The sequence below is a fragment of the Orbicella faveolata genome, unplaced genomic scaffold (genome assembly GCF_042242905.1).
Source record: "Orbicella faveolata isolate gen_17 unplaced genomic scaffold, um_ofav_v1 contig_35, whole genome shotgun sequence".
Classification (NCBI taxonomy): Eukaryota; Metazoa; Cnidaria; class Anthozoa; order Scleractinia; family Merulinidae; genus Orbicella; species Orbicella faveolata.
Genome location: NW_028301564.1, coordinates 6,753,589 through 6,767,473, shown reverse-complemented (window position 1 = coordinate 6,767,473; position 13,885 = coordinate 6,753,589). Strand labels below are relative to the sequence as shown.

At 37.0% G+C, this 13,885-nt stretch overlaps 1 protein-coding gene across 1 annotated transcript in view; it reads right to left on the bottom strand.

Annotated features, from left to right (window-relative positions):
- Positions 1-322: 322 nt before the first annotated feature.
- LOC110047627 (uncharacterized) overlaps positions 323-13,885 on the bottom strand; it is a 43,183-nt gene continuing 29,620 nt past the window's right edge. The window contains exons 54-73 of the mRNA XM_089273379.1: positions 13,485-13,688; positions 12,923-12,991; positions 12,613-12,763; positions 11,857-12,018; positions 11,150-11,440; positions 10,697-10,775; positions 10,318-10,459; positions 9,875-9,927; positions 9,616-9,739; positions 5,886-5,995; positions 5,540-5,639; positions 4,925-5,081; positions 4,582-4,648; positions 3,616-3,679; positions 3,332-3,435; positions 2,608-2,734; positions 2,389-2,430; positions 2,134-2,262; positions 1,715-1,825; positions 323-884 (exon numbers count right to left, since the gene is read on the bottom strand). Of these exons, the coding sequence (XP_089129505.1) occupies positions 855-884; positions 1,715-1,825; positions 2,134-2,262; positions 2,389-2,430; positions 2,608-2,734; positions 3,332-3,435; positions 3,616-3,679; positions 4,582-4,648; positions 4,925-5,081; positions 5,540-5,639; positions 5,886-5,995; positions 9,616-9,739; positions 9,875-9,927; positions 10,318-10,459; positions 10,697-10,775; positions 11,150-11,440; positions 11,857-12,018; positions 12,613-12,763; positions 12,923-12,991; positions 13,485-13,688 (2,316 nt within the window). The 3' untranslated portion in view covers positions 323-854. The remainder of the gene's footprint in view (positions 885-1,714; positions 1,826-2,133; positions 2,263-2,388; positions 2,431-2,607; positions 2,735-3,331; positions 3,436-3,615; positions 3,680-4,581; positions 4,649-4,924; positions 5,082-5,539; positions 5,640-5,885; positions 5,996-9,615; positions 9,740-9,874; positions 9,928-10,317; positions 10,460-10,696; positions 10,776-11,149; positions 11,441-11,856; positions 12,019-12,612; positions 12,764-12,922; positions 12,992-13,484; positions 13,689-13,885) is intronic.

Here is a 13,885-nt window from a genome sequence, read left to right as displayed (position 1 = left end):
AAACTTAAAAAATTCAGCCTAGACCTTTCAAGTGTCCATCGAAACGTCGCCCATGCGCAATTCCTGACATTAATTGTCCCTTAACACCTTTTCGTTATTAAAGAAGCGTTGGAAAGGCGACAATGACGTCCAATCGGGTTTGGCGGTGTCAGGGGTGTACAACTCTTATTTGAAATTTGAAATTGACTGCGAGAATACTCGGAAAAAGACACTCGGCAAAAGCAAACAAAACCGAAACAAGCAAACAAACAAAACAACAGAAAAACAAATACAGTCGTATATCTTTGGCGAAAAGCAACTAAGGCACAACAAACAAACTGCATGAGACAACAATTTTCTTTATTAGATCAAGGTAATGACGTACTTGACTTAATATTATTCATCAGTGCAGTTTAATCTTTATAGCCAGTAAACCTTTATTTTTACTAAAAATAAAGTGCTTTCATAACTAGTTAACTGTTTACATATTATTTACTATTTATTTATCATATTAATTTTTGTGACGCTTGTCTTTTGGCCTCTTAAATGCTGAATATCATAAGGCATTTATTTAACGTGGCGCTACACGGATAGAATTTAAGATGTGGTTTGAAAGATACGTGAACTTTTATTCACTTGTCTCATTACGGCGTCACATGAGGAGTTGATTGTGACGTTCCGAATGTAACACTGGAAGTCTTTCATCAGGTGACGAAGTCGATTGTTTACTTGTCGCTACGCTGATCTCGTGATGAAGACTGCAAACGTAATCAACTCAAGGACAGAACAATAATGAAATATCTAGTTTAGCAGAGCGTCATAAACATGCACTGACAATGGAAAGTAGGAAACATGGATCAAGAGCTGCAGTTCAGTCAGTAGTCATTAACTTCCTGCCACTGTCTCTGCGACAGAGAAAGAAAACACCAATCAGTTCACTGACAGTACATTAATTAAACATTAATCAGTTTATTGACAGTAAATTAATTAATATTTATTTTCATTCGATCAAATTTTTCTTCCTTTTCATCGGCCTGCAAATGACTGCCAACAAATAATGGTCTGCTCATGCGTAGTACCTTCTAAATCTGTTTTGCTGCAAAAAATATTCTGCTCATGCGTAATTGTAACCACGCTCTTGTCTAAAAAATGGCTGATCGCTTCCCTGAGCTGTCAGAGCTAGTGATATAAGCTGTCAGAGCTAGTGATCGAATGATGAAACAATTGTTAAACTCGATTATCGAAAGATATCAAGATTTGTCAGTGTCTCGCAGATAATAGTAAATTGATCTCCTCGCAATTGACAAATCACGATATTTTGCTCAACCTAGTCCAATAATTGTTGAGTTTTGCGCATAACTGGTGAGACTGGCAGAACATCATATATAACATGTTGTCTTGATGCTTGATGTTCTGTAAGTATTGCCTGTATCAGTTCGCCTCTTGATGAACTGTCACTTTACTCGATGACATTTTAGACGATGGGAAAGCTGTAATTCATACTATATCTAGATCCATGGCGGATTTGAACATGATCAGGCACCAGTTGTATGACAGTGGAGACGGTGTCGGGGCTGAATAATGGTAAAAATAATTTATTATAACAGACATGGGGAACCTTCGCCTTTTTCACACAAGTTACATATACATAATTTATTCGGCATCGTGATCTGATTGCGTTTTCGTATATGCTTCCGTTTGGTTGTATACTCTAAGAGGAAGTTATTTCAGCTACCTTTATTTGCGTGTTTGGCGCGTACAGACTGTTCTCATTTCTTCCTTCTTCCATTTGTCTTTTCACAAACGACTTGCGAGAACTAAAGGACTCATTGGAGTAAGCTGTGGCCTAAAAGAATTGATGCGAAAAATTGAAAAAAACGTTTAAATGTCTCCACAATGACCCTAATGTCTGTATAGGTATACTTATTTAGACTGTGGTTACAATTACAAATCCCTTGCTGCCCTGGCCTGAATTAACATATAAATTAATGCACTATTTTAAAATACATTAACATAACCAAGTACTGGAATTCTCAATCTTGCTGCTCGACCGACAGTGTTTCTTCTGACAGGAAAGCTGACAGTTAGTAATTCCAAATACATGAAGTCAACGAAAGTGCAGTTAAAATGACTAGTAAGGATTTCTTTTCTGACCCTTTTCACAGACGCAGATAAAATGTCTCCCTCTCTGACACTGTCATGCATCTTAGACGATGAAGAAAAGCGAAATGCAGCCCAGGAGTAGTTTTTCTTTAAGAATTTCTTCTTAAACGCCGTGGAAACCTAAAAAACAAACAAATAGAAAACGTGTGTTTTCCTTACTGTTACGCTATATATGAAATTAATTGGATTTACTATAAATCAGTTTATGGGCAAAATTAGATATTTTAAGCATAAATACAGCCTTACCTCCTGATTGAGGACTATGTTAATTACGAAGAAGTAAACCCCCTGTAGAGAAATCAATGCAAAACAAACATTAAGCGGAAGAAACAGAAACTACGACCATAACACAAGGGCTTAGGTAGCTCCATTAATTACGTACATCGACTATTGTTACAGCTAATAAATTGGTTTGAAAAAAAAGAACTTGAATCAAAGTTTAAAGTTACAAACACTTCTAATGACCTGCACGCAGTTGAGGAGAACAAAGGCGTAAGACATGACAGCTGAGTCAGAGTTAGCTTGCAAGAAACCCAATAACCACGTGACTCCAAGCAAGGGTAGCAGTATCAGAGTTGCCTTCAGGGCCATCCTGTTGTGACATAAATAAGAACATAAAAAGTTTAATCACAACTGAAAAATATGGGAAAATCACTGTATATCCACAGACATGATGGCTGATTTAATCAGACGTTCAAGAACTTATGGGCTAAACAAACATGTACTAGTTGACCAATGTTTTCGATATATGTAGCTGGCGATGGCGAAAAATCTGAAACCTGGACTGGATATCACAGTTCACCTATTGGCATTAAAACAGAATACAAACTGATTTCTGGCTGGGGCACATCGGGCACCCACGAATCCTCTGTCAGTGAGTACTTGTCATCTCCAACGATCAAATTATTTCTTTGCCAAATTAATATGATTTACCTGGTCTCCATTTGTAACTGAGAATTAAACTGAAATTTACTCAGCCTTAATAAAGTTCTTACATTAACAAAGCGAGCAACCAAGTTAACGCGGGAGTGAATGTAAAAATAACCTCCAGGGCTCACCTCGTGATCTGACGAACACGTCTTAAAGTGCTCTGTTCCATTTATTTAACCCAAATTTGAAAATTAGAGTTCTTGATTAAAACTGGGAATAGTTTTGAACGCAATCGCATGCCTCTCGTATATGCAGTTACCTGATGTTGTTAAAAAATGTCTTATCATTAGCATGTTTTTGTCGTTTCTCTGTTGTGGGAGATATTAGCACACCAATAACCATACCGAGAATTACCACATTTGTCTGAAAAATTAGAAGAAAACAGGTGAAAATTACCAGTCTAAATCCATGAACAAGTAACGTACTCCTCATGATATTAGAACTAGCAAATTAATGCAATTGAGCGAAAAGTAATTGGTTAGCTCAGACTCAGAATAGATACAGATAGGTACAGTTAGATACAGTGATAAGTTCTTTTCTTACCAAAATAACCACAACAACTGGAGGAAGGAACAGAGAAACCAGGACAATTTCAGTCATCCAGCATCTACAAGAAACGCAGAAACTATCTTTTGACCATTTGATTCTTTAGCGTTATTACTGACAGCGGTTAGGAAACCTTTGGAAAACGCTTCACGGGGTCATGGATCGGAGTACTTTTTCTTAGTTTACAGTGGAAATTGCTTGATGAATACGGAGTTTTCTTTTTATGTTGTCGGAAAGAAAACGAGGGTGCATTTTATTGTTGTGCTCGGCGACCAGGTCTTTTATGGAAGTTAGATTTGAATTTGTTTCGGTGTAGACCTTGCAGCGTTTCATCTGTTAATTATATATTTTGTTCTCATGCTATTTTTTTTTTGTGATCTCTGCACCTTCGAGGTCAATTTAAACTTGGCGCAGTTTCACTCAGAGTTCAAAGGTCGGTGCACACGAGGGAACTAGTCCCTGCCACTAGTCCCTGCCACTAGTCCCCTGAACAGTTTACACGAAGGGACTGGTCGCAGGGACTTGTCCAACGAACAGTTCACACGAAGCGTTTTGAGGAACAAGTCGCAGGGACTTGTCCCAACAATTCAAACTGGTTTGAATTGGTGGGACTAGTAGCAGGGACCAAAGTTTGGCCCCTGCGGCTAGATTTTGAAGCAAAAATGGCCAGTTCACACGATGGGACTTGTCCCCGCGACTTGTTGCAGGGACTAGTCGCAGGGACTAGTGTCCTCGTGTGCGCCGAGCTTAAGTAACACTGATTTTCATAACTTTAAAATGGTCACGTCTGTTCGAAATTTCTGGTCTACTCGGATGCCTGAATCGAACCTTTACATCTTGGCTATACAAGAGAGAAATTTGCATATCATCTACCACGTAGAAATCTCTTTTGTGGGGTGTACCGTCTAACATAATTGCATCGCATTATTCTCAGTATACAGTGTTTTGTATTAAAGTACTCACATTTTCCCTATTCCATAGTTGTCCCAGAAAATAGCCATGGACAATGCAGTCACGCCGGTAGGTAAACCTTGAAAAGAGTAAGTGCTGTAGCATTAGTTCAGAGAATTTAATGGAACATGGAGATTGTGATCCAAGAATTTGAGATAAAATGTCGGATTCTTTTAAGCTGGAAGGTTAGCGGTCGTTAATCTTCCAGGACACACTAAATGAAGCCGGGTTTAGTGATATGATGGCGAAACTGACTGAAAATGGTTGTACACGATTAGGGATTTGAAAGCTTGTAAGGCTAATTAACGCAATAAGTAAACAAAAGTTTCATTCTCTGTTTAAAACAGAACCTCACCGTATCCTAATATATAGTATCTCTTGAGGAAACTCTTCTTTTGAGTGCTGAAAACTTTGATGATGGCTAAATATAGGTGCCATCCTTCCACTAGCATCCAGGAAAACATGGCGGTAAGGAAGAAATGCAGTGCGATGCCCACAGCCTTGCACAACCACTGTGGAGAAAATAATACTCACAATCAATTTATGTGTCAATGATGATATTATTTTAAAATGCAGGTTTGTATTTGCAATCATACAGCATAAGAACAGAAAAATACATCTCAACATCCCGTTCCCGCCCTTTTAGTGGCTTTTGCTCTTTGTCTAATGTATATTGAAAATATACTATAAGTATAAATATATTGTAATTTTTGTCATATTTCCTTAGGTTCCCACAGCTTTTGAAGTGCCTCTTCCCGTCCTTCCGTAGAATTTGTGTTTCATTTACTTTCAGGTTCCCAGTTCTTTTCCCGACCACGCACTATGTTTGCACAATGTCTTCAGCTAAATTCAACACAATAATTTAACAAGACGATTGCGATTGCTTTTCGTCCCGCGGGATAATTTAAAGTTCAGAAAGTCAGTCTCAAAAAAAAGTCTCTTATTATAATTTAACCGCTTAATGTTTTACCTTATTGTGAGTCTGATCCGCTCCTAGCATGAAAATGAGTTGAACGACCCCCATGTTGAATGCCAGATTTTTGTGCACGTGTATACTATCCCCCTTGAGGCTGAAAACAATTACAACCAGTCAACTTTATCATGGCCGATGTAACTAACTATGGTCTGCCAACCTGATCTAACCCTTAGCAAATCCTTCACAGTTTGCGTGGTGCACACTGGACGAAACATGCTACTACTGTCAGTTTCAGCATACTAAATAGATGTAAAACCACACTTTGGCACTATCGACGTGAATTACACTCTAATTTATCTAATTACTAATTGTTACACACTGAAGCTTTAAGTTTACTTACTGTAAGATACTGTAGATGAAGATGGCAAGAAAACAACATGTGGCCGACAACACGCATCCAACAAAAGACATCATGAACAATATCATGTCTTCACCTTTTTTAGCGTTATCCTGATAAGAAAATAAGATAAATCTGTATTAAAGAGGAGATGGGAAGCTAATTTGGCTATTCTTGTTTATTTAAAATTACAAAATCGTAACTGAAAAGATAAATGTAATATTGCTTTCCCCTCTGGTATATAGGAAACCAAAATTGATTTCTAAGCGGCAGAGAACAAGGCTGAATACCCGACAAAGAATTTAGTCTTTTTTTCTACCATCCATTTTTGTGGGGGCTTCAGCCTCCACTATGCTACCGTCGGCGGATTTTTTTTTTGTCTACGTGTAGCGTATCGCGAGGTCTTCTTGGAGGAATTGAGCAGGCTTATATGACGTGAGCGCTCGATACGGCGGCCATTGCTGTTTTGAGTCCATGTAATATTTTTCCACAGCTTACCGTCGCGAGTTGGTTGCAGTTTTCAAGGTAAGTTATTTTCCATTTCTAAACTGCTTTGCCTCGTTTTTGTTATATATTATCTTTCTTCCCGCACTGCCCTCGAGAACTTTATACTCTATGTTATTTCACTTAGGTCTTCGTGAGAAAATTTCTTCGGCGATACAAGATTTGTTTTCCTCACGCAAGCCATTAACTTATCCAGGCTCGGCTCGTGTTCAGGGTGGATTGCACGGGAGATATATTCGCTTTCGCAAGCACTCACCTTCTTTACCCAGAGAGTGTCAGTTATTGGACTCTACTGTTATCACGTAAATCGTATACATGTACTTGTACTGTGCAGTCATTTTGAGCAGCTGTGAATGCAGTCAAACTGCTGAACTTACATGTACTGGAGCTGTTTGTTAGCTACATGACAATATTAACTGCGAGTATGGGGACATCAACTGAACAATACCGGTCGAGGAAGCGAAGGACGCCTTATCACATGTTCAACGGGGATGGATTTTTACCATGTTTTAGCTAAATGTATTTTACTTGGAAACATTGAAACAAATTCTGGACATGTAAAGAAAAGATGGGCTACATTTTGTCTACATCCCTTTACTTGTAAGGGGAAGTGAATGATGTGGAGAACAATCCAGGCCCTGCAGTATTTGATAAAAATAATACAACAACCACTGTGTCTGCTGACCACAGGTCAAGGAACTGACAGAAGCACACTTTGGTGAACATTGGTAAGCAGCGTGTTGCAAATTATGTTCACTCGATTATTGTTAAAATTTACAATCAAATAGCAGACACTGTACTCAGAATATGCTTATTGGATCGAGCCTATACAGTTCTACAAGATATTAATTCTGTACAAAAAAATGTGTATTTGCCTTAAACTGTTACAATGAGGTTAACTAATATTCCAGGATAGTTTCAGCTTTTGCCAGAATGTACATTCAATACAGCGTAATGCAATTTAATACATTGTTCATTATTTTTACTCTTGACATCAAACAATGCCCAATATATGTCTCTTAAAAATTCACTTGTAGACGCATTTTCAAATAATTTTCTCAAACTCATCAATAACTCATCAAGTTTAAACAGTGCAAATCATAAATGTGGTGATGTTCGGATATCTGATCTTATTTGGCATAGATGTTGTAATTTAAGTCGCCTTTTTCTCCTTAGTTTTAGTCTCAATTGAGAAGATAGGTGTACTTGTGTATATAGTGTGTCAAACACCGAAGACCACATTCCATCAAACCCATCTCCAACACCTCAAATTTTGCTTCAACATATGGACGCCATTAGTCCGTGAACAAGGAGCGGTCTTTATTGACCAAACATGGTAGTACAACTAACAACTGGAACGCGTGACAAACTACACGTCACGATGTCATGCTAGGCTACTTATTGTAACAAATTTTGTCAAAAACTCTCAGTTGTGTGTGATATTTAAACACTCTTCTCCATATTTGGAAATGTTTGATGTATTACATCATTGTTACTACAATTGTTTTTTGTTACAGTTTCAAAGACGTCAGAGCACAGCTTTGACGTATTTTTAATTTAACTTCGAGGATTTGCATGGGATACCCCTTTCATTTGGGAGATACACTTTGGTCAGCATTGAAGAGCTTAAAAACCTATTATATTTGCAAATGTCTTGCTCACAAACATGGACTGGTCCTTTCAAAATGAAAGGTGTACTGCACAAGTCTTGATTTGTGGTTGTCAAGCTGATATGCAACAAGTTCAACACGACCAGGAATGTGATTACAGTGAATGAATGTGTGAACAAGAAATTCTCCTAAAAAAGCTGATAACAGTTGCATTGTGTTCTTCAAATAACATTTAATTAATTAACCTCCCACTGTGAATAACATGATAAAAAATATGTTATTATCTTTTTGTATTTTAAAGCAGATCCAACCGATCTAAGTAGCATTGGGTTTGACAAAACAATTATAACACCTACAATGAGACACAACTGTACCAGGTCATGGGAGCATAAGAACCTAGTAAACCAGAGTGAAGCATACTGAGCAATGTGGAACACTCCTTTAGACATAATTTTGATGTTTGTCATGTAGCATTTGACTTTTTATCAAGTTCCAGCTGATAAACCGGTACTGTATACTTTTCACGTGAGTCGTTGGAAGCTCTATTACACAACTCTTTTAACAATTGTATGTTAACAGCCACTTGAAGATTAATATTGAATCCAGAAACAAATATGGATGCAAACTACTAGTCAATCATCAACATATACTTTTAACATCACAAGGATCTACATGTGTCAAAAGAAGCATGCAAACTGTATGAACAATATGTTTTTTTAATATTTTTTTACTGCATTTACAGTAACATTTTACCACGTTTTGAATCATCTTAAAGCTTGCAATCAACAAAAGAACCTACATCCTGTATGCAAATTGATTATTCTTATTTCACGTGACAACATTTCTTTGCAGTCATGACAAAACGTGTTCCGAACTTCAGTGGAAATTATCGACACCATTGACAAGGTGTCTATTTGGGACCAACTGTTGAATTCTCAGTTGCTGACTTTATTATGTTACTGGCTTAGATATTGCAGCAAATCCCTTGAATTTTTTCAATTTCTCCTTGCACCTATATTTTTAAATTCCATATTCCCCTGAAACTCAGTGTATCCCAAAGTTAATAGTAGAGAAATCACTTGTTCCCTGAAAGTAATCCAAACTTGAGTTATCTTGCTTTTTTAGGATCCTTAAATCCAAAATATATTAAGTCGACCTTAACCCATATTGGAAGATAGTGAGACTAAGGAGCGAGTCAAACGAGATATAGTCACATCTTTAACTCACTGCTTTGAAAATTGTTGGGCGTAAACTTTACATTCATAGCTATTAATTCTAGGTAAGGTAGAAAGTAATTGGCAGTGATACATTATTTACGTTGTAAAAATCTTAGTGTCAATATCGTGCATTGGACAATTCCCAATCGTTGTTTCGTGATTGTCACAAGGTAATTTTGTGGAAATATATATTATTATTTTTTCACAACAGAGCGCTAGAAAGCATTGCCACCGAACTCCGTCACGTATTCAGGCGTAACAAGTTTTCGGCCGACTAAGGGAATAAAGTCTATTCAGTGAAGAAAGACCTTTGCATCGACTATTTAGAAAGGCACAAACATTGCTCACTGATGGCTAAAATAACAAGGTATAATTCTATTCTGAGCGCAGAGCACGTCTTACCGGAGAGCCACGGTAATCGAAGAGGAGAGCAAAGTTGGTGAGATGTGAACAGTGACACACAGTGTGGGATTTGTTTGTTTGGTACATATAGCATCCATAGTCAAACCATCGATCATCCGGACCACTGCAACGTAAAACAAAACAAACTTTTAAGATGCTTTTGATTTGGGGATCTGAAAAACTTCTAGCGATGGTGTAAATACAATTTTGGACAATTCGTTCCTCTACGATGCAAAATGCAAGTTGAATTTATACTTACTCCGAATCCATGTTAAGAAAAGCACAAAGGACAGGTGTCGTGTCATTAGTATCCTGAATGAAAATACAAAAAAGCCTAAACATCGATATTAATTGAATAATATGACCTGAAACAACTCTTGGTACCTGGCTCGGATTGTCGTTATCTTCGAACAAAATCTAAATATCTCAAAAGCTTATTTTGAATAGTTACCAGTGCGCAATTTTATCGACAAAACTAATTAAAAGTTGAGCAGTTTTGGACCTCAACGTGATCTTAAAAGCTTTGCAAATTTAACTACATTTCGTTGTGTAACGACCTGATGTTCAGCTACAGATTATTTGTGATTAATGTTTGTGCATATTTCAAATTCTAAACAAATCAAGAAAAAATTGGCCTTATGGGCGTAGTTAATGTGATGCAGCTACGCATTACATGTACATTAATTCAATAAATTGTCTTACCAAGTGTTCAAATACTAATTCTATTGGATCTGACAGTGACTGATAAAACTTCTGCTGTTCAGACACTATTTTTCCCGATATAATAATGGAGTTAAGCTTGGATTTGTTATAGGGCGTCTGTGCGCCCATTTCCTCCAAAGACCTGCAAATCCACGATAAAGGAAAAAATATAAAATTTTGTAAAGAACATTAGGCGTTATAACAAAAAGGCTAATCTACACTCAAGTTATTGTTAGTTAGAGGAAACAACAAAAGCAAATAAAGACAGAAAAAACTATAACTAAATTAAGAAACAAGAGTGTCAGTATAGATTAACCGCTCTTTTGATTTTCTCATGTCGCCTTGCCATCATGATCATGGTCTCTTCGCTCAAACTCACCATATTTCTAGCAGAGGATCCGACGTTAATAAATCCTCCAAGTTCGTGTAAAATATCGAACAAACGCCTGTGTAGTATGCTAAGTAAGAAATCAAATCAGTATAACGTTAGTGATATCTAGCTTTTATCTCTGCCTATTTTGTAACCATTGTAAAAGCATTTTACAGGGCCAAAGTTAAACCAATGAAAAATTTCTCTAATTTTAAAAAATAGGTTTCTTTTTGAGCTGCCAGCTAACCTTTGTTTATACTATCATTTATACTTTATGGCTTTAAAATTATTAATCTGGGTTAAAACATCACATTATTAAACGTCCATATATTGAGTTCTAAGAAAAATACGTAATTAGATGAAATAAATTCAGACAGTTTCGGTGCTTCGAAATTCTGCTGTTATAACCTGAAACCTTTTTGCTTCTTTCATTACTCAATCCAAGTCACTGAGATATCTTACCATTGATGATGTAAACATCGTTAGCGAACATTCCTCCTTTTCCATCAACGCAATTCACTGCGGTCCCGTATTTGTTGTACGTCAAATGAGCAGTGGGACTTGAGGCGCACCAGCCGCCATCTTGAACAGCAAATACCTTCCATCCACGACTCCTGGTCACCTCTGCACACTTTGCTACAGCATCCTTGCGAGTAAGAAAGCTTTCTTTTAACAACTGATGTGTGCCCTCCATGGTAGGTACTGCTCGGTCTTGATCATTGTCGCTATAACAGCCAAGGCTGGTATAGAATCCTGGAAAATGCAAAGAAAAAGTATATTCGAAACGGATTTGTTTGTCAACGTTAGTAAGGTAAAGCAGGGTTACACCCAGCATTAAGTTCGCCGGTACCCATCACCAGAGGCAATAACCATATTTGGTATATTAAAATTCCAACATGACCCTAAGGTTTTCTGCTCAAAATTGTAAATTTTCTGAAATTCCTTTGTCTTGTAATTCCTATACCAGTCTTGACACAAAGAAAAAAGACGAAGTATAGAGGTATGGCAGAAATTTTCGATGTCATGTTAGAATCTTGCTAAATCGAACTTGGATTGTTACAGATATCCCTGAGTCAAATAAACCTCATACAAGACATGCTTGTTAGTGCTGTCATTCAATCATCCTAATTACTCAATTCTTATTTCTAAAGCACTAACAGACCACACACCTGAGGCTAACTTTTCGCTGAGTGCATCTTCAAATAAGGAAGGTGGGAAAGTAATCTGATTTATAATGACCGATCCATTTCCACCATCCACGGACAAGTTGCGCATCATCGAAAGTGAAAGACCTTTGAACTTAATCATCTCAATGACGTCAATGGTTATCTCTGTAAAGATCATAAAAATCAAAAGTGCAAACAATTAGACCACGAAGTGTCTTAATTTTTTTTAATAAGAGAGCAGAAAAAATGAGAAAGAATGCTATTTGTTTACTTCTGCGTGTTTCTTTGTTTTGAGAAGAAAACGTTTTTTCGCTACTTCTTTAGGAAGAATTAAGAAACATGCTACTCTGATTCCTGCAGTAAAAATGCTTAAGTAGAACTGAATCCTTGCTAAACTTGCAAAAATTGTCCTGCGAAAATTGCCACATAAAGTGCTAAAGTGGGAAATTTTCTCAGTGAAGAAAGTTTCCTTGGAAAAATTGCATCATTTTACAACGCCGCCAACCTTCTCGAAAGACAGAGAACCTTTTCAAAGGGCTGACAATATCATATAAAGGGTAGGCTGGTTTTCTATTTTTCAGACACTTTGGCCGCGTTGTAAGATCGAAAAATAAAACAAATAAAGTAAGACGGACGTGATCGTGTCCAACAGCAAAAGCCAAAATACATTGATGTCAACGTGAGTTAGGTACTTTCTTTTCTTGGTTATCAAAGATTGACCTCTGTGAAAGACATTGTGCTAAGCTGACTTCGTCTTACCAACATGGGGGACTTTGACTGTTATGCTAAGATTACGAAACTTGTCTGGGTCTGTAATGGCGTTGTTTAACATGTCTTGAAGCTGTTGGTTAGCAGCGGCTGCAGTGCTATCTTCTAAAACTGACACCATCTCTGTAGCTTTGAGAGCAATCTAAAAATAAAGAATTCAGCATTTCATGTTGGCAATATAAATCCCTCCAAAAATGCACACGGAAACTTGAAAAGGGAAACAATGACTTATACATTTAACATTAAATAAGCAGCCAAATAAGTCAAAGATTTAAATGGAAAAATGTCCAGGGTTATCTACCTTATCCATGCCATTCCAGGCCTGTCTGTTTTCTGGGTGGAGTAGATTGCTTACACTGCCGGCCATGTTCTGTGACAATAGAAATATATTTTAACAACTGAAAGAATCCCACTAAAAGTTGATCGCAAAAAAATCAGTTATGCCCACAACGCTCAAAGGACACTATTCGATCCATGAAATCAAGTAGTAACCGGGTTTGCTCAAATCAGTAAATAGTGCTTTGCCCGATTGGAATGCCCTACCTATGGACATAACAAAGCTTCCTTATAATTCTCTTAGAATGTCGTTACTTGATAGGTTTAAATTTTAAAAAGTGATTTTCAATTTTTACTTCCATTTTTTATTACTACTTGGATTTGATTGTGATTAGTTTTTACATTTTTATTGTATTTTACCTTAGTTACTGAGGACCTCCCTGAAAACCACGCAATGTGACGGAAGCTTCCTCCATAAAAACTATTTATTATTATTATTATTATTATTATTATTATTATTATTATTATTATTATTATTACTATTATGTACATGGAGAAAAATTTGTTAAATTAATTATACTCCATACCTGCAGAAAATCAGATAACTCTTGTTTAGTGACATTGGTCATTGTAGCGCTGATCTGTTGATTTAGAGTGTCCATGACATCAACTGCCACAAATATATCTCCTGCGTAAATCTTGTCAACTTTGGGGTCAAGGATATTTCGCAGTTCCTTCGAAATGTGTAGCAAATCGGAAAAACTGACATCTCCTTTTAGCAATGTTGTAACCTGTCGAGAAAAAATCAGTGAAGTAAGCTAGGTTTTTAATTGTATCATTTTTAAAAGATTACTGCTGACGTTCCATGTACTGATTTGTGGATATCCTAACGCCAAAACCTTCCTTCAAATTACAATTGCTGGACGAAATAATAGTTTTTCTGACAGGTGATTCGTCACTTCGTTCTTACGCGAAGACCAATAAATGG